Genomic DNA, 18467 nt, shown 5'->3' with positions numbered 1-18467 from the left:
GTTACAACATCTAATTTTAACAATCTCCTCACTTCTTCGACAAGCATTTCAAACAGAGGACTTCATTTAGCTTCACTATCAGCTCTCCTTTTAAATTCATGTTTTCGATTGATTTTTCCTTCATAAACCTCTAAACTTGGAATTGCCTGTATGTAATCGAATTGAAAGGAATGTTGGTTTTACTTAAAAAAAAAAAAAAAAATCTTTGATCCTTTTTCCCAATGCAGTGCTAAAAGTTTTTTCTTACTCCAATACTGTACCAAATACTGATAATGGTTCCAACTTCCTTAATCTCAAATATATTCAAAAGCAAGATTACCTCAAAATGAACTGCTGAGGCTAGACAATCTAAGAAGTCCATCTACCTCTATTTCATCTTGCATATTATTCAGTTATATATTGTACAATCCCTAGGGAAAAAAAAAACACAGGAAAATAACTCAGAAGGGCCACCAGCCATGAATTTATCTTTAAGTAGTACCATTTCTTCTCAGAATGTAAGAAGTCAACATACCCGTAATACTGGCCCGCGTGAAACTATGCTGTGTAAATGCCTTGGATGAGCATTAGTACCAATTAAACTTGTACTAGCCTGTTCCAGGAAAAAGGCTTTATTGTAATGCTGCAGCATAGTGTAAGTTTCAGAAACAATTTTGGGAAATCAAACATACAAAATTCATTCCTCTTTTGGAGGAGAAGGCAGGAAGGGAAAAAAGAGACCAAAAAAAGCCTGGTATTTGTTACATTAGAACATTTACAATGGTACATAAAAAGACTGTAGAAGGCATTTATTCTAATAGCCTTGGATGTTCAATCCGTGTAATTGTCCAGTCTGGTTTTGCTCCTTCTGTGAATTCCCTTTGGAACCTGGAAAAGGAAAGACAGTAAGTGAAGAGTTGTTAAAAATCTACCTGATCCTTAAAGAGCTACTAATACCAACAAGAAATCATGAAAAAATACTTTACTTCAAAGCTGTTCCTGTAAAAGCTCCTTAGACTCTGATGCTTATGCCCAAAATGGAAGATCAAAATTAATTCTATAGTGAGAAACAAAGTACACTGACTTCAGAGTGTTTCGGTTCAGATCCCACAGACAGGATCAAGCAGCAACAGCAAAGACCCTGACATCAAGAAAGCACTCAGTTTTCATAGCAGTAACCATGAATATAGCTTTGTGTCAGATCTTCACCTCTAAATAAAGGGTTTCATTTAATGGGATGGTAACTGTGTTGTAAAGGGAAATCACATGCTATGCATTCTACCTGAAAATTTTCATTTTTACTGAACTATACTTTAAGAAGTAATGTATTTTCAGAAATACATCAAAGACCAAGCTAACAGTAGTACTGAATCTCCCCGAAAGAAAATTCCGCAGCTGTTGATAGGGACATGAAAACATCCACCCCTATTTTCAGTCTTCCTCTTCCTTTTGTAGTCATTAATGTCTTCCCTTCCTCCCTGAGCAGGTCAGTTTTGACTGCTTGTCATCTAAAGCCAAGTCTGAACTTCAAGCTGAATATTCAAGCTCCCAAGTAACGTGCACATTGTGGACAAGAGCAGTATAACCTCCCCGCTTTGCAATTACATGCAAATCCACTCGTGGAAACTGTCTTCTCCAGACACCCAAATACTTAACACTAGGCTGCCAAGCCCTGTCGTATCTTTGCCCATTCAAGTTTAGGTTAGCACTGTAAATTGCAGAAAGAACACACGCTTGCAAAGATCTCTCTGCTGGGGATTAGGAAGATACTTAGGGCTTTAAGGGGAGGCTCTTGAGGTTAATGGAGCCTCAGAAGCCTCCAACTCTAAGGAAGATGCTGAATTTGCCTAAGGGATGGATCCACAAAAATCCATCCAGGCAAAAAGCATTGGTGTCCTCAGGGTGTTTCCTTTGTTTCAGAGCTCCTCATCAACTAGACTCCATAGTCTCTCCATTTCAAACATGAGTGTAGAAGTCATTGATTATATTGCATTTCTCACACAAAAATCCTCACTTTTCCCAACTTCTGAGAATGTTATTTTCCATACATTTTGCCAACTGTGCAGATATTTCTGCACTGCTCTGACATCAGTACACAAACACAGACATTATTTACAAGCATTTCTATGAAAATCCATCTACCTAACGTGGGCTTTGAGGGATTGGATCAGTGTGGCATGAATTATCTGAACACCAAGCGATGCTTGCTTTGTTCTGCATTTCTGTAGAAAGCATTTGGCTAAATAATTTCCTCTTTCACGTGCTACTCTTTCAGCTAATTGCAGTTCTGACTTTTGTGCAGGAAGCGACAAGCCAGCAGCTCCACACTTGACTGCTTGGCTTGACTGCATTGCTGTTAGCTGTGCTACAAGAAATGGGAAACAAGAACTGATATTGGCCTATTTCCCGAAAGCTGCAGAAGCAGTATAGGAAAGGAACAGAAACCTCATTCAGTGCTCTAACTACTGCTCTTCCTGACAGAGTTCCCATTAATGTCAACTCAGAAGCAAGGTAATAACATAATGACTTTACGGGGTATTTAAAAAATTTGGCCCTAGAACCAAAACTGGAAAGCTGCATGTGAACTAACTTAGATTAGAATCAAGGTAAATTAAAACATACTGAGTTCAGCACTGGCACAGTGTGAATGCTTCCAGTTCCCAAACTGCTTTCCACACAGCTAGGCCACATACGTGAAGGAAAAAAAAGGGACAAGTAAACTTACTCATAGTTTGCTGTTAAAAGATGTCTTTTTTCTTTTGTGCTTTCATCTCCAAACACAATCTGGAAAACTTTGGTTTCGCCTGGTACTTCATCAGGTAGGTTAGCACCATTCAGATACCAGAAACGCATCAGGATGCTAACAAACTTTCTTCCTGTTGGAAATAAATCAAAGCATAAGGTCGATCTCATGTTTCTCATTGGTCAAATACTCCTATTTGCTACCTAGCATATATTCTAGTGAGACCCTGGGAGGGCAGCTGACTTCAGCCATAAAGAATGCATGACAGAATAATGAACAATAAAGCTATTTAAAGCCATATTCATGCTGTTTAGCAACAATAAAAATACATTCTGTAGAAAGGTATGTATTTTATCCTGAGTGTTGCATGACATTGTACACAATCAAACCATATGAAAAAAAGCTGGTTACCACTTTTTTTAAGGTCCAAAGCCAGCTACTGATACTACAAAAGTATGGAGAGTAGTTCAAACTCAGGAGGAATCTAAGAGAAAAAAAAAATTCTTATCTCCCAAAACAGGAAAAAAGCTCACTGGGTCTGACAATTTGAAACACTCATTGGAAGACCCATGGTTAGACTATAAACCATCTCAACTGATCATGAACTGAGCACATAATGCTGGTATTCAACCAAAAGAAAAACTTGTTTGAGCTCATCATTAACTTATAAAAGAAAAAAAAAAAAATCAAGAAATCCTAGAACAAAGTATATTCCATGAAAACAGAGTAGAAGTGAAGACAGCAAAATTTATTTCATTATCCAGCCTTCACTATTCTTCTTGGAAGATGTATTTTCATTGCTGAAGCAAACAGCTTTCTGCATACAGTAGAATAATTGCTTTTGAGTGGTCTGAGATTACTAAGGACTAATAATGTAAAAATCTGAAATTACAGAAGAAGAGGAATGAGCAAAACCTAAACAGAAGTCAAAACAGTACCATGACTTATTAACAATAATCTCTCAGTTTCTGGTTTAAAAGGAAATCAAGGAATTATATATAGATGAACTATAAACAGAAAAACAAGTAATGAGAAACAGTACTCAAAAACACATCTGTAAGGAGAATGCCTGCTTAGCAGCAACACAAGGAAATAAGACTGCCCATTGCTGAAATGTTTTAGAATTATAAACATACCATCATCATCATAGTAAATGCGAACATCTCCTTCTGTTGTATACATGATTGCATCAATGTCAGCTGCTAAAGCATCCCTGTGATTGTCGGGGAGCAAAGAAATCTTTTCCTTCAGCACCTGAAGTACCTAAATTCAGGAAAATTGTCACTTAGTTTTTTATTAGGAAATTGAAGTAACAATCTTTTCTACTGCAGTTAAAATGAGCTATATTGCTAAAACACTTGTATAACATATACCACAGTGGAAGTGAAAAAGCACGGGGAAGTTTGGGCACTCCCAAACCCTAATTCAGTGATACTAAAGAAGATCCATTTACTGCTCAAACCAATGCAAACCAAGTATTTTAAAAAATGTTTAGAAAAGGTACTGTCAAAACAGAAGTTGCAAAGCAAGGCATGAGAACCCAGAAAATACCAGTTAAGCTTGCTTCCACAATCATACTTACACTCTGCCTTCTCACTGCTGATTTCTCGCTATGGGTATTTTCCTTAGCTTTTGATTCAATTATTTCTTAGTTATCTTTCACAAATTTCTTTGAAAAGCTGTTCCATTACCACTAAGTTTATCTTTGCCATTTTGGGATCCACATTCCCATTAGAAAAAGTTGAAACACTTGCAAATCAGAAAAGACTGAAAAATCATTGCTCTGGGACTTAAGTTCCATAACGCATTCACATCCATAGTATTTGAGTGTCCTAAGACTTACACAGCTATGTTAAGTAGCAAAAGCGTGTGGTGCACGAACTGAACAGAGGCATCACCTCAAACACCACAAGAAAGACATGTCACAAGGAAGAATGAAGCTGTGCAGCACTTATTTTTGACTCATAATCAGTTTTTAGCCTAACTTGAATTGCCATTTTTAAACAACAAACAAATCCAGAGGTCGCACGGAAGCAAAAGACAATCCTTCACTAGAAGACATTGGTTTCTAGTACATTTTGCAGGTATAAAATTCACTAGCCAAAGCAACAACAAAATCGTGTTGTATAACAGCCTCATCCACTACATGCTCTGGTTACATGAGGTCTCTGGATTAATGTTAACCTGATCACCTGAAGAATTTAAGATGAGCAGAGGAAGAGGAGATGCTCTTTCAAAACAACTATAAGAAACAAACTCACATTTTATTGCTATGTCTGCTCAGAGAGAGGAAGCAAGATTGTCCAGTGGGGATGCACTAGAACAGGACCAAAATTTTTGCTGCAAAGACATGGGTGGCAATAGGGCAGGCCAAGCTGACATCCAGTAACAAGGCAGACATAGACCTGAAGTATCTCCTCCACTTGACACTGATGCATCTGCTACCTCCGTCCCCTGGGAAGGCCAAGACAACTTCAGCAATTAAAATTCATAAAAACACAGAACACACAGCACCGATGTTTAACTAGCCAGGTCAGCCATATCCCTGAGACCATGACACAAGACTGAGGCCTTCCAGCCAAAACCCGTAATTGGCTGTATGATCTGCTTGGGGGTGGGAATGTATTAGTGCAGCGGGGATGAGCACAAACCAGTTCCTTTCTTCATCTGAATTCTGGTGCACAGACCGAAAGCGTCAGCTATCTGCCAACAGCAAGAGAGGTATGCAACTCTGCCTGCCATCCAGACCCACTGCCTTTCAGTCCTTTCTGGTACATCTGCAGTCTTTTTGGCAACCAGTCCTTATGCTCAATGACAAGAATATTTTTTTTTTTGTTTAAATACAGTAACTTTAATTTAAGTTGCGCGCCTGGAAATTAAACACAAAAAAGCTGCAGGACAAACAATTGCCCTGTTCTGCGTTATGCTGTTTTTTCCAAATTAGACCAAACTGGCAGTATTTGTAGATAATGACAGGTTGAATGGATGTTACTTCATAATGGAAAATCAACTGCTGGAATAAGAGATGGAAAGCATTTACCTCTGCTGATACAAGTTCATCCAGCAGGTCAAGTTTACACTGAGACAGCAGCTTTGAAACAACAGAAAAGGCCTACCAAAACAAAAAACAAACAAAAAAAAGAGAGATACATGAACAAATAACACTAAGTTGGCTTATTTTTCAGACAAATCCATCATTATGTGACAAGCTACCCAAATATTCCATGATGTAAGATTTCAGTGTTTGCAGAATGTATCACCATTGAAATTCAAGACCTCCAGCATTAAAAAAGTGATTCCATGAACTGATAAAAGTGTAAGGTTTCTTTTCAGTCTCTCATTTAAAGCATCAAACCTTTTGATAACAGACAAGTGAATGCACAGCTTACAAAAAAAGCAGCATTGCAGTAACCTATATAAGTTGTTTTTACTCTCTTTTTGATAATTCAAACAGTCTACGTCTTTCCCTGTAAATATTTTATTCCCCTGCCCCTCTACCCAGCTCATCTGGTTTCAGTCGAAACAGAAGCTCCAGTTTATAAAATTTCTTTATAAATCTGGTTTAGTCTCCAAGCTTCTGGAAACTCAACTCCCCTTTCCCCCTCAATTTTGCAGGTAAATTTGCATACAATAATGCCTCTACACATTCAAAGAGCGTACTTGTAAAATGCGGACAGAAGGATTCTACAGCAAGTATAAAGACACAAAAAAACCCAGGACAAGGTAAAACAGGTGGTTCTGCATGCATGGCAACTAATTCGGTGTAGTTTTTTTTTTGTCTTTCTTGACCTGATCTTAAGCATTTTAACATTCTGTCCCCTACCACTTGGTGTGTTGTTCTGAGCTGTTTTTTTGTTTGTTTGTTTGTTTTTTATAATTAAATACAGCAACTGAAGTTTCACAGCAGCTAACTCCGTAATTTTTACATGATTAGCTTTGAGATCACTGCCTCTTTGACACATTCTGTTGACAAAGCTTATTGGGTTCATATATTTGGAGAAACAAATATATGCACCAGCTCTATGCCTGCCTAAGCTTTGTCATTTTAGGAAAACCAGCTAAGAGGAGCTGCATTTCTCCTTAAATTCTCTAAAACGTCTGGAAGCACCTTCCTTCATACTATTTTGGGGTCGGCTAAACCAGCTCATTTTCATTGTGGAATCTGGGAAAAGAAAACAAGAAAAGTCTGAAGAAAAGCGCACCTCCGAATACTCTCACTTCCCCCAGAAGTGAGGTGCTTGGAGCCAGAAGTGGGGAACTCCATCTATCGTGCACACGAGAGAACACAGGCGCTACGATGTCCGCGTGGGAAATTAAACCCGGGCACCGGCAGCCCCCTCGGGAGCCGCAGCGGGGCCGCCCCAAGGGGCCGCGGCGGGCCGGGGCGCAGCAGCACGCCCCGGGCGCCGTTCCCCTCAGGCAGGCCGACAGGCCATTCTCGTCTCCCTGAGGCGCCGGGCCGGGCCGGGCCGGGCCGGTGACCGAGCCCCGCCGCCCGTTCGGCGCTCACCTGCTTGGCCCCCCGGGTGAACTCCTCGATGCTGAACTCCTGGTCGAAGTAGAGGCGGATGAGGAGATAATAGAAGCGGGTGCGGAGCCAGGCGAAGGGGCTGGTGATCCTCACCACCACCACCCGCCGCTGCGGACCCTCGGCCTCCGGCCCCTGCCCGGCGGTGCTGGCGAACCGCGCGGCGGGCCGGAGAGGCCGGCGCCCGGCCACCAGCAGGGCCGAGGCAACCGCGACGGGCGGCGGCGGGACCCGGGCCGCACCCGGCGCCGCGAGCGCGCGCGCGAGCCAGCGCCCGCGGCCAGGAGCCGCGCGCAGCGCCATGATGCCCGCTGTCCCCGCCCCGACCGACCGGAACAACCGCTCCGCGGGAAACAGAGCCGCCGCCGCCGGTTCCCTGATGGCGGGGCGTCCTCCGGAGGCGGTGCCGGCCCGGGTGACCGGCGGTTCCAATCGCGCTGGCTCAGGGGAGCGCGCAGTCACCGCGGGACCCGCCTCCCGGAGAAGGGAGGAATCCGCCGCTTCCCCGGCCCTCGCCTAGCGGGAGGCGGCGGGGAACGTTTCTGCGCGAGCTCTTCCTTCCGGGGGGAGCGGCGGGGGACGGACGCGGCTCGTCGGCGCGGAAGCGGCCATGGAGCGGCGGGAGCAGCCGGTGGTGCCGGTGGCGCGGCTGGCCGGGGTCAGGCGGGAGCAGTTCCTGCGAGACATCTACCCCCGGGTACGGCTCTTGCCGCTCTCGTCTCGGCGGGCCCGCGCGGGGAGGGTGGGCTTCAACGGCCGCGGGGGGGCCGGCTTCGCGCCGGCTGCGTGTCGTGAGCGGGGCCCCGCTGGAACGGACCGGGACCGGACGGGGAGACGAGGGAGGACGGAAAGTTTCCCGTGACGCCTCCTCACCTGGCAGAGCCGGTGCGGACAAACCGCAGGTTTTGGCGTTACGTGGCTCCTGAGAGGTGTCGCGATCCACGATGTGGCCGGTGAGGTCAGGAGCTTCTACAGGCAAATCTCTCTGAGCTGCTGAAAAGCTCTGACGGCGGATCTCCCTGTGAGTTCGTTTTCTTTGACAGCGGTTAAAAAAAGTGTGATTGCTGGTTTTGTTGCTTTGGCAGCGCTGCTTCCTTTTTTCTCCAAGGTCCCGATTCAAAGCAGAAGTGTCTTTCTGCTGATTTTCGTGCATGCAGTGGATCAAACCTGTTCGTGGTTGTCAGCGTCAAGGAGCCTTAATACAGGTGGAAAGAGCTTCCTTCATGAGAGCATATAGCACCACCGTAGCTCACAGGCTACACCTTCACTGTGTGCTCTTTTCTCTGTTTTCTGCCAAGCTCTGGCTGGGATGACTAAAGCTGTTCCTTAGTCTGGCTAGATTCCTCAAGGGCCCCAGCACAAAGTGAGCATTAAAATTGTCTTTGCCTCTCCGTATTCTTCCTTACCCCGCTGGGAAAGAGAATATAGTAAATAGAGAAACAGTCCCATGATTTACTGCATTTTGTTTCAACATTCAGCATTCTGATTCACATTGTTCATTTGTGAAAAGATCAGTTGTGACTTTGTATAGTGGGCCCTGGTATTCAACTGACTTGTTTGCGTGTACTTAGTCTGAAAAACTAATTCTGATTTTTTGCCACTGGGTACTATGATCATTTCAGCATTGATTTTTTTGTTATTGTTGTTGTTCTTTAGAGAAAGCCAGTAGTGCTGAAAGGAATGGAACTGGGCACTTGCACAACCAAATGGACAGTAGATTACTTGAGCCAAGCTGAAGGATCTAAAGAAGTAAAGATTCATGTTTCTGCAGTGCCACAGATGGATTTCCTCAGTAAGAACTTTGTGTATAGGTACTTCATTCCAAAGCCTCTTGTATTTTAATGGCATGTGCTCGTAACTGTCAGACATACAGTGCATCTGTTTGAAGCTAAGGGTGAGAATATGAAGATACTTTGTGAAAACTTTAAATGACGTATCAAAGTACTGTCCTTGATTTCCTCCTCTACTTTTCATTCCACCAATATCTCAACACCCTGAATAAATACTACAAGGGTGAAAGGAGGGGCCAAACAGGGCCTTAAAAGTGATGGCATGAAGAAGTGTTATGAAGATATTTTGACAGAGCACTCTTGTAGGAAATTTGAGCCTGGCATTTGCTGGTGTTAATAAAAAAAAACAAACCGAAAACTCCTTGATACTAGATGATATGCTATTTTGTTCTAATTATATGGTGCGTTTTCAGTGTTACTGAATAGTGCTAGTTTCTGACTTGCCATGTGTCTGAACCTCTTTGAATGCTGGCATGTGGCAGGCATGCTATTCCACTCTAGAGGGATGTTACTAATTAAAACCAAGCTCCTTTCAAAGTTAGCATGTGCAGTTCTCAGAATGTTCAAACTACTGGATATCACATGTTTCACCAGCTCTTTTATCTTGATGTGGGTCACATAAACTCTTGGTAGCTGCCAGAACATTTCCTCAGAGTTCATCTAATCTCAGTGATTGTGTTGTTCTTCAAGGGTAAAAGCCTTTATTTTAGTTGTTTTCCCTAAGTAGGAACAAGAGTGTTTGGTCTGTTAAACTTGTAAGAAGGCTGAAGCATATGCTGTAAATGTAAACAAGCTACAAGTCTCTATGAGTGGAGCCTTTTGTTCAGGAGAAAAAACACCTTATAATCATGCTGTATTCTGCTCATGGCATAATGAACTTCTGAATCTTTGAAATTAGGTTGTACTTGAATGATTTTGCCTTATCTCCATATTTCCTTCCCTCCCCCCCCATTTTGTTTCTTATTAGAATTTCTCTCATTGTGAGTTCGCATCCAGTTGATCCGGCCTGCTAGTTTTAGCAGGTTTGTAGACAGCCATATGGAGGTGCTCTGATGATGCTTCATTATAGCAGGTGTTAGGACTTTCACCTACTTCACTTGAAATTCAGGAAGCTTTGACCGTTTCCAGAGCAAGCCCCTGATTCTAATATGAAGGGAGAATAAGTAGAACTAAACGAATAGAAACACTGAGGACTTAACATGCAGTTCCATGAGTTTAAACTGACGCACGTGAGTAGTACTGCAGTCCTGTTGCAAGTTGTGTGCTCCTACCCCTGTCTTTGTGTTGGTTCTGGTACTCAGCCAGCCATGTTGTGATGTGCTGCAGAAATCTGAATGTTTTTCTGCTGTTTTAGCTTTGCAAGCAGGTTCACCATGAGGTCAGATGAGTGCCAGTGCTAGCGTAAGGGAGGAGATGGGATGATTAGGGTAGACAGCAAGGGCAGAGCTGTGGCAGCACCAGCATGCATCAGTTTAAGCTGTCGTGGAGCTCTGCTCTCACTTTCTTCAGTAGCAAATGTAAATGGGCATGATACAACAGTTCAACTGAAGTCAGAGGGTTGGGTTTTGTTTGTTTTTCCATTGACTTCAGTGGTTGTAGTATTTGACTATTACAAACAAGCCTGAAATGTTTAGAGAAGTGGTCTAAGTACTGTCAGATGCAGGTCACATTCCGGTAGAAAGGATAACAGGATCACGAAAAATTATGCTTGAGGATAGTTTCTTCTTAACCCTGGGTACTTGGTGGTTGCTCTGAAATTTGATATCTACATGCAATATATTCGTTACCCAGTGACAGTTAATGTGAGATGGTAAGTTGAATGAACACAACATTGAATTCATAACATAATATTCGTAACAATGAATACATGTCCTATTTCTTCTTGTGCTTGGTTTGCCATTCAGCTCTCAACTGATGCCAAAATCTGTAATCCTTATGAAAGTTCCCATTGTTTAAATAAATATCGAACACTTTTATTGACTTCAGAGGGACAGGCTGTAATGTCTAGTGATTCTTTTTGAATCTTCTGAAGTTGTGTTTAATAAATTCAAGGAAAACTGTAAAAAACCACTTGAAAATACCAAGATTCCTGTGTTTTGCTCAGCTGAGGTAGCACATATTTAAAAAAAAAATCAGATAACTGAAATAAATTTTATAGATCTACAAATGAAGATAGGTATCTGTGTTCATGCACAGATTCATAGCAGAAAATGCATAGATATAAACATATGTATATCACCTGCAGTAGTTTTCTTGATGCTGAGCTTTTCTACAAATTTATAAAAATGTACAGTAAACAAGCCTAAAAATGACACACCGTTAGAGAAATAGTCTAAGCAAGTACTGTCAGGTGTTGGCCACAGTTTGAGTCTAATTTGACTGTGAAGAAATTTCCTGCACTGTGACCTGCATTCAGACCTCTTAAGCTCAAGAGGGGATCTTATCAAAGTGTATAAATAGCTGATGGAAGGAGTAAAGAAGATGGAACCGGATTCTTCTCAGTGGATCATGGTGACAGGACAAGAGGCAATGGGCACAAGCTGAAATATAGGAAATTCTGTTAAACTATTTAAAAAAAACCCCCTCTTTTACAGTGATGGTGGTCAAACAATGGAACAGGTTGCCCAGAGAGGTTATAGTCTCCATCCTTGGAGATAAGCAAAACCCAGCTGGATGCTGTCCTGGGCAATCTACTGTAGTTGACCCTGCTCTTGGCAAGGGGATTGGATTGGAGGATCTCCAGAGGTGCCTTCCAGCCTCAGCAATTACATGATTCTGTTTGGATATACATTGGAACAATTTACTAAAGCAGAGAGGTTTGTAAGTGTAGGATTTCTGTCTTGGTAGAACTCTTCAAACATCCACTGCAAACACTGATTAGTCACCATGTTAAATACAATATGCTGCTCTTTTTTTTTTTTTTTATCTTCAGTTATACTAGATATGCTAAGGGAATTTATGATTTTAAACCTGGCATTTAGACCATGTGTTGTTACATTGATTCATTGTATAGATTTAAATATTTATATTTCAGAACTCTGCCTTTTGATGTATTTGTACAAAGAGCAGCTGAAGTCAAACACAAGGAGTACTTTCTTTCTGAGGTAATTTCCTTAGTGTCACAGTTTCTTCTGTCAGTTATTTTGCCACTATATGGAGGGGAAAATGACGAATTGTAATTTAAAGTCTTACTCCAGTAAAGCACTCGATCTTAGAATTAACTGTTTTGTGTGGCTTGGAGCCAAGGGAAAAATGTGGGGAGAAGTAATTTTTCTTGGAAGTTGTTTTGTATGTGTACAGTGTGGTTAACTTCAGTCATCCTCTTTCTGTTAACAAAACCTGCTTACATGAGCAAAATTCCAGCACAAAATTTAGAAATTAAACCTTGCTTTAGAATAATAACTGTATCATTTACGTGTTTTGCAAGAAAATGTCATGAATACATCTGCTATCAAAATACAAATACAGATTTATTGCAACATAATTTGTGAGTACCAAATGTATGGCTATCTTTACCTATCAGTGTTCAAACTAGGGATTTTTCAGATAACTGTGATTAGGAAGCAAAAAGTTTTGAATGCAGACATGCTTTTTACCTTTTATACTACATAGGATGCTGTAAGTTTTAAAGCCAGTTGAAATAGCTTCCTGCACCAGTGTTCTGAAGAACTTAAATTATAATCTGTATTTGCTTTGAATCTGTTCAGTAACAGCAATGCTGAAGCAGTTGACAAGTCTCGCCCCACTACTCTTCTTACTCTCAGTTAACGTATTTTTCCCATTTCTTGAGACGAACAGCAGGGAGCAGTAGAGTAAAGGCAGCATAACAAAGTAGCTGAATTTGTAAATGCCATTCATTTGTACCATATTTTAATGAAGCCCTGCATTAGATTAATGAGAAAATACAGGCTTTTTGTTTAAGTGTGTTTGTAATTCTTATTAAAAAACCAAAACAATTCTCTTTTTGTGTTCTCTTCAGGATGAAAAGTACTATTTGCGATCAGTGGGTGAAGATGCTAGGAAGGTGAGTTACTTGAGATTACATTTCTAATATTGTAAAGTCGCAGTTTAGGAATCTTTTTAAAAGCCTGTTGTCATCTGCTGGCTGTGTAGTACAGGCATACAACTTGCTTATGGTCACTTGGCCTGTGAAACTGACTAGATTTAGGTCAGAATATTTAAACCTAAGTGTCTAAAATAGTTGCCCTTATATGAGAGCTTAGCTGATCACTAAAGAGTACATTCCTCACCTCCCATTCTTTAGCTTTTGTTGTAAACTAATATAAAAGGATTTCTGATCATGTCTTGCTTCTTCAGTGTGATTTCTAGCAGCCATGGTTCAAAGCAGCTCTCTGGCTGTTCTTATTAATATTGTTGACCAAGTCACCGCTGAAAGGGTGACCACCAAAAAGCATTGCCATTTCCAGCTATTCGCCAATGCTGAAGTTCTAGCCTCGTGTTTCATATGATGGGAAATGATAGTGAAGTGCTCCCTTATTTTAATGTGTGTATATGGTTCTCTGAGAGTTATGTCCTTTTTGTTTCAGGATATTGCAGATATCAGAAAGCAGTTTCCTGTTTTGGCAGAAGATGTTCAGATTCCAGAGTATTTTGAGAAGGAACAGTTTTTCTCTAGTGTATTCCGCATCAGCTCAGCTGGATTACAGTTATGGACACATTATGATGTAGGTAATACATGTGTTTAGCAGAAAATGTTGCAGATGGTGTTAAGGAGTTGAGATATTAAGGTGCAGATCTCTGACAAAGATCAGTTAATGACAAACCTCATGTATTTTGAAATAGTAAAATGAATCACATTCAGTGGTACAGTGAATTTTAAATAGATGTATTGTGTGGGCATAATATCTTACTGGTTTTATGTCTAATTCCATACTTGTAATCTTAAATAATGTTTGATGTTGTTCCCTTTTTTTTTTACTGTTTTGCGTTTCAGTTAAAGATCTGAAACACAGTAACTTTCAACATTTTCGTCTTTAAGAGTACCTTCATTTTTTTATTCTAATGGCCAGATTGTTGGTAATTGTACAATGATTGTGGTGGTCTGTTGCTGCAATGTGGTAGATGCCAAATAAGATTGTCTTCTAACATTGTGCTGTGTAATTCTGAATAAATTTATTTATAAGAAAAATAGTTTTTTCCATTATAATTAGGAAAAAGAATCCTTTATCAATAGAAAGTCAGCAAAATGAGGTAGGGGTAACACTGAAAAAATATATTTTGTATTATATTTTGCTGGTTTATATGTCTAAAGTATGGTATGCCTTTGTGTTTTAAGATGGAAGAACTTGATTCCTATTTAAGGAAAAACACAAAGTTGTTGGAAAGCAATATTGTGTTTCCAGATATACTATTGTCGTGGTTTAACCCCAGCTGGCAACTAAGCACCACGCAGCTGCTCACTCAAGTCCCTCACAGTGGGACGGGGGAGAGAATCAGAAGGGTAAAAGTGAGAAAACTTGCAGGTTGAGATAAAGACAGTTTACTAGGTAAAGCAAAAGCTGCGCACGCAAGCAAAGCAAAAGAAGGAATTCATTCACTACTTCCCATCAGCAGGCAGGTGTTCAGCCATCTCCAGGAAAACAGAGCTCCATCACATTTTAATGGTTACGTGGGAAGACAAACGCCATCACTCTGAACATCCCCCCCTTCCTTCTTCTCCTAGCTTTATACGCTGAGCATGACGTCATATGGTCTGGAATATCCCTTTGGTCAGTGGGGGTCAGCTGTCCCAGCTGGGTTCCCTCCCAACTTCTTGTGTGCCCCCAAGGCTGGGGTGGTGTGAGAAGCAGAAAAGGCCTTGGCTCTGTGTGAGCACTGCTCAGCAGTAACTAAAACATCTTGGCATTGTCAATGCTGTTTTCAGCACAAATCCAAACCATAGCCCCATACCAGCTACTATGAAGAAAACTAACTCTATCCCAGCCAAAACCAGCACAACTATCTGTCAAGAATACTTCAGGGGATAAAGTAACTCACATTCTTGAGTTTTTTAGATTAATTATATGTGGAACCTCTTTTAGGTAATTCCTAACATGTGAAGGTTGTAATAATTCCCTCTTTTAAGCTGATGATACTTTAGATTAGTTGCAAGCTATGTATTCATTCGTAACTCTTGGCTGACATCTCTCTTACTATGCTTATTCCAGGTAATGGATAACTTCTTAATCCAAGTAACAGGGAAAAAACGAGTTGTTTTGTATAGTCCTCGAGATGCACCGTATTTATATTTATCAGGTATGGATGTCATATGTATCTAGTTCAGAGTTTGGTGATCATAGTTGCCTTCCAGCTCACAAGTGTTGCACTGTAGAAAAAAAAATCACTAACGGACAGCTTGATGTAAAAGAAGTCATTTGGTCCCTTAACTCTGATCCTGTTTGCCTTAGTCAAAGCTAATCATTTTAGTGGGGCAGGTTAGGAAATTTGCAAAGGAGTGCAGCAGCTTTGCCTGGTTGTTTTCAGCATCTATCTGTGGAGGAGTACAGTGTTCTGTCTGGATTCAAAATGGTGTTTTAAACGTCAGGGAAAGTGTCTTTTAGTGTTAATAAGGTTGCAGTTACAGGAGAAATATAGACAACAGGAGAACATGTCTCTTCAGTAAATGAGGAGTGCCATCAGGTTTCCCTGGTTTTTAGAAGAGTTACAGAAAAAGAAACCAGTAATTTGATTCAAGAACTGCCATTTCCAGCAATGTGATAATGCTTTGTTACTGTTGGAAGAGTAGGAATGTTTACTCATTACTTCTGAAAACTTTCCTAGGTACTAAGTCAAAGGTGCTGGATGTGGATAACCCAGATTTAGAGAAATATCCCCTTTTTGTGAAAGCCAAGCGCTATCAGTGTTTTCTGGAAGCAGGAGATGTGTTATTTATTCCAGGTAAGTAACAAATAGTTCCCGACCATGTTGTGTTTTTAAACAGTTTTGTTTGCAATTTCTCATTTCTAGGGATGGTAAGAGGTTACTGAAGCATTTCTATGTTATAAGTAGGAGCATCTAAAGACATTGGCAAAACTTGTCTACTTCTTCCAACTGTACTAATTAGCCTAATAAAAGGTATTATTGCATCTACCTACAAATCTTACCTTCCCTCAGGATTACACTGTATGCTTCTGAATTTGTGTCTTAATAGATTAGTACTATAAAAATCAACTTGTGAACTCTGAAATTACTTCAGTGACCTGAGTTTTCTAATGACAGAATTTTAGTGAAGTACCATTTCTGTTCTTCTGTAGCTTTGGCACTTGAGAACTTTGAGGCGTGTGATTTGATGAGATTTATGGATGGTAGAGTTATTGGACTGTCTAGAAATTTATAATCACCTTTGGGGAATGGAAAGACAAGTCCTAATCATTTTTCTGCACAAGCAGAAAATATAAAGCTGCTTCCTAGGCTGAGATGACAAAATTCTGGTGATCAGGGAAAGGCATTTGAATTACTCCTATTGAACTACTCCTACTTGTTACTAATTTTTTATTTTAACTTATCATGAGCTTGTCACAGATACTTACTCTGTTGCTTTTCCTATTATCTGAGCAATATAAACAGGCCAGTAAACAAGAAGGCAGTAGGTTTTTAGAAGTTTTAAAATAGATTCTTAGCCTTGGACTCATTACTTAATTTTCAACTTAACATTTGTGTTTCTTTGTTAAGAAACTTTTGGTTACAGTTTGTGAAAGGTATGTCACACTGTTGCTAATGTCAGCATATATAATTTGTTTTGTTCTATGCAATACAGATATTAGATTGTCTTTTCCAGTAGCTGTGCTAGTCCAAACTTAAGACACACTCAGCACTCTTAAGAATGACTGGGGAGTATAGGGATTTTTGAGTCCAGAGAATGGTGCTAGCTTTGTCAGCATTCTGGAATGCATACCACTGAAAAAAGATGTTCTTTGAGAAATGTGTGTGATTATTATGGAGAAGGTAGAAGCAGCCCCTCTTCCTAACCTGAAAGAAACTTTTGTTCATTTCTCAGAATGAGCTTTTCTATGTCTTCAGCACATACAAGCAACTAGGCTGCAATAAGCATGGCATTCAGTCTTTTAGCTTAAATTGAAATAGGGTAAATATACCATATTAAACTTATTTTTAAAATGTACTCAATGAGGCAAAAATGTCTTTGGTTCCTTACCACAGCCATGATGATTCAACTGAAAAGCCTCATGACTTCATTACGAAAATATTAGCAACTGCATTCAGAGCAGATGAGTGAGGTGAACAGGGAAGATGTCTTATTTTCATCCTACACACGCTTATCATTTGCTTACATTTGAGTGTCTCTTTATACTTCAGCAATTGTTACTTTTGTGTGAAGTTATGGATTGATGTAAACGTCTTGAAGAACTTCTTAAATTTAGTACAACGCAATATATTCAGAGATGAATATTTATAAATAAACAAAAAATACAGTAGTTGAGGCTTCTCCTCAACTAGATTTAGTCTGGGCAATTCTGACACTTGTTATGAGTCACATGGAAGTTTCAGATACTAATTTTCATTGTAGACGTTCTTCTTTCTACAGCTTTGTGGTTCCACAATGTAATTTCTGAGGAATTTGGAGTGGCACTGAATGTCTTTTGGAAGCACCTTCCTGCAGAGTCCTATGATAAGAGCGACACTTACGGAAATAAAGATCCCACAGCAGCCTCTAGAGCTATACAGATCTTGGACAGGGCCTTGAAAACACTTGAAGAACTACCTGAGGAATATAGGGATTTTTATGCTCGGAGAATGGTGTTACGCATCCAAGAAAAAGCCTATAGGAATGATTACGGATAAAATAACACACTGTAATTCAGCGAGCTCCTGTGAAAGTAGAAAATGGTATGTTAATATGGGAACTGTCCATGTGTACATACATACACTTTCTGTAAGACTAATAAAAACTATGTTGATAAAAACTTTGTTATAGGTGAATGTTTATCTTGTAGATTTTTTTTCTTGTTTTTCTTCATGTGCAGTGTGTGCACAGTCTGCTTCATCTGGTGATGGTCTCTTTTCTACAACAAGGCATATGTTTGCAGTGCCTGCACTTACAACTCTACTTTTTTGAAGTGTTCTACTGAAATTTTTCTGAACAAAAGTTTTGGTATCTGAGCTGGGCTGACAGCACGTATGCTTAGAAGTAACTGCACGTCTTCCTGAATGCTACCTCGTTTATTAAAGTTTAGGAAGGCCATAGTGGTTTCAGAGGAGGTCCAAGAAAGCTATTGGTGGTGGTTTTAACGGTCATGGTATCTTTTTGAGTAATAGCCTGGTAATAAGAGTGGGGAGTTTCTGCTCCCCCTTGTGGTGAAACTGAGAGTAGGCATGGGGAAAAAAGCAAAGGCTAACTATTCATGCAAAGTTAAGCTTAGAATTGTGCAGCAGCTTGACCGCAAAGTAAATGATTTACCCCTTTCCTAGC

General features: G+C 40.5%; 2 protein-coding genes across 5 annotated transcripts; one reads left to right on the top strand and one right to left on the bottom strand.

Moving 5' to 3' along the window:
* Window positions 1-595: 595 nt before the first annotated feature.
* Window positions 596-7568, bottom strand: MAIP1 (matrix AAA peptidase interacting protein 1). Its single transcript, XM_052791258.1, has 5 exons — window positions 7233-7568; window positions 5763-5834; window positions 3859-3985; window positions 2705-2855; window positions 596-867 (listed from the first exon to the last, which is right to left on the bottom strand). Exons 1-5 carry the CDS (start codon window positions 7551-7553, stop codon window positions 789-791), a joined length of 750 nt encoding a protein of 249 aa, XP_052647218.1. The 5' UTR covers window positions 7554-7568; the 3' UTR covers window positions 596-788.
* A 14-nt stretch (window positions 7569-7582) lies between these two features.
* Window positions 7583-17977, top strand: TYW5 (tRNA-yW synthesizing protein 5). Of its 4 annotated transcripts, none has more exons than XM_052791257.1 (9): window positions 7848-7947; window positions 8359-8613; window positions 8907-9061; window positions 12075-12144; window positions 13020-13064; window positions 13588-13725; window positions 15208-15295; window positions 15821-15937; window positions 17583-17977. In XM_052791257.1, exons 3-9 carry the CDS (start codon window positions 8931-8933, stop codon window positions 17837-17839), a joined length of 846 nt encoding a protein of 281 aa, XP_052647217.1. In that variant the 5' UTR covers window positions 7848-7947; window positions 8359-8613; window positions 8907-8930; the 3' UTR covers window positions 17840-17977. The 4 variants fall into 4 exon arrangements, with proteins under 4 accessions (XP_052647213.1, XP_052647217.1, XP_052647216.1 ...); XM_052791256.1 differs by lacking the exon at window positions 7848-7947 and adding an exon at window positions 7993-8271; XM_052791253.1 differs by lacking the exon at window positions 8359-8613 and having other exon boundaries at window positions 7583-7947.
* Window positions 17978-18467: the final 490 nt, after the last annotated feature.

This window comes from Harpia harpyja, chromosome 7, assembly GCF_026419915.1.
Source record: "Harpia harpyja isolate bHarHar1 chromosome 7, bHarHar1 primary haplotype, whole genome shotgun sequence".
Classification (NCBI taxonomy): Eukaryota; Metazoa; Chordata; class Aves; order Accipitriformes; family Accipitridae; genus Harpia; species Harpia harpyja.
This window is presented reverse-complemented; position numbering and strand designations above follow the sequence as displayed.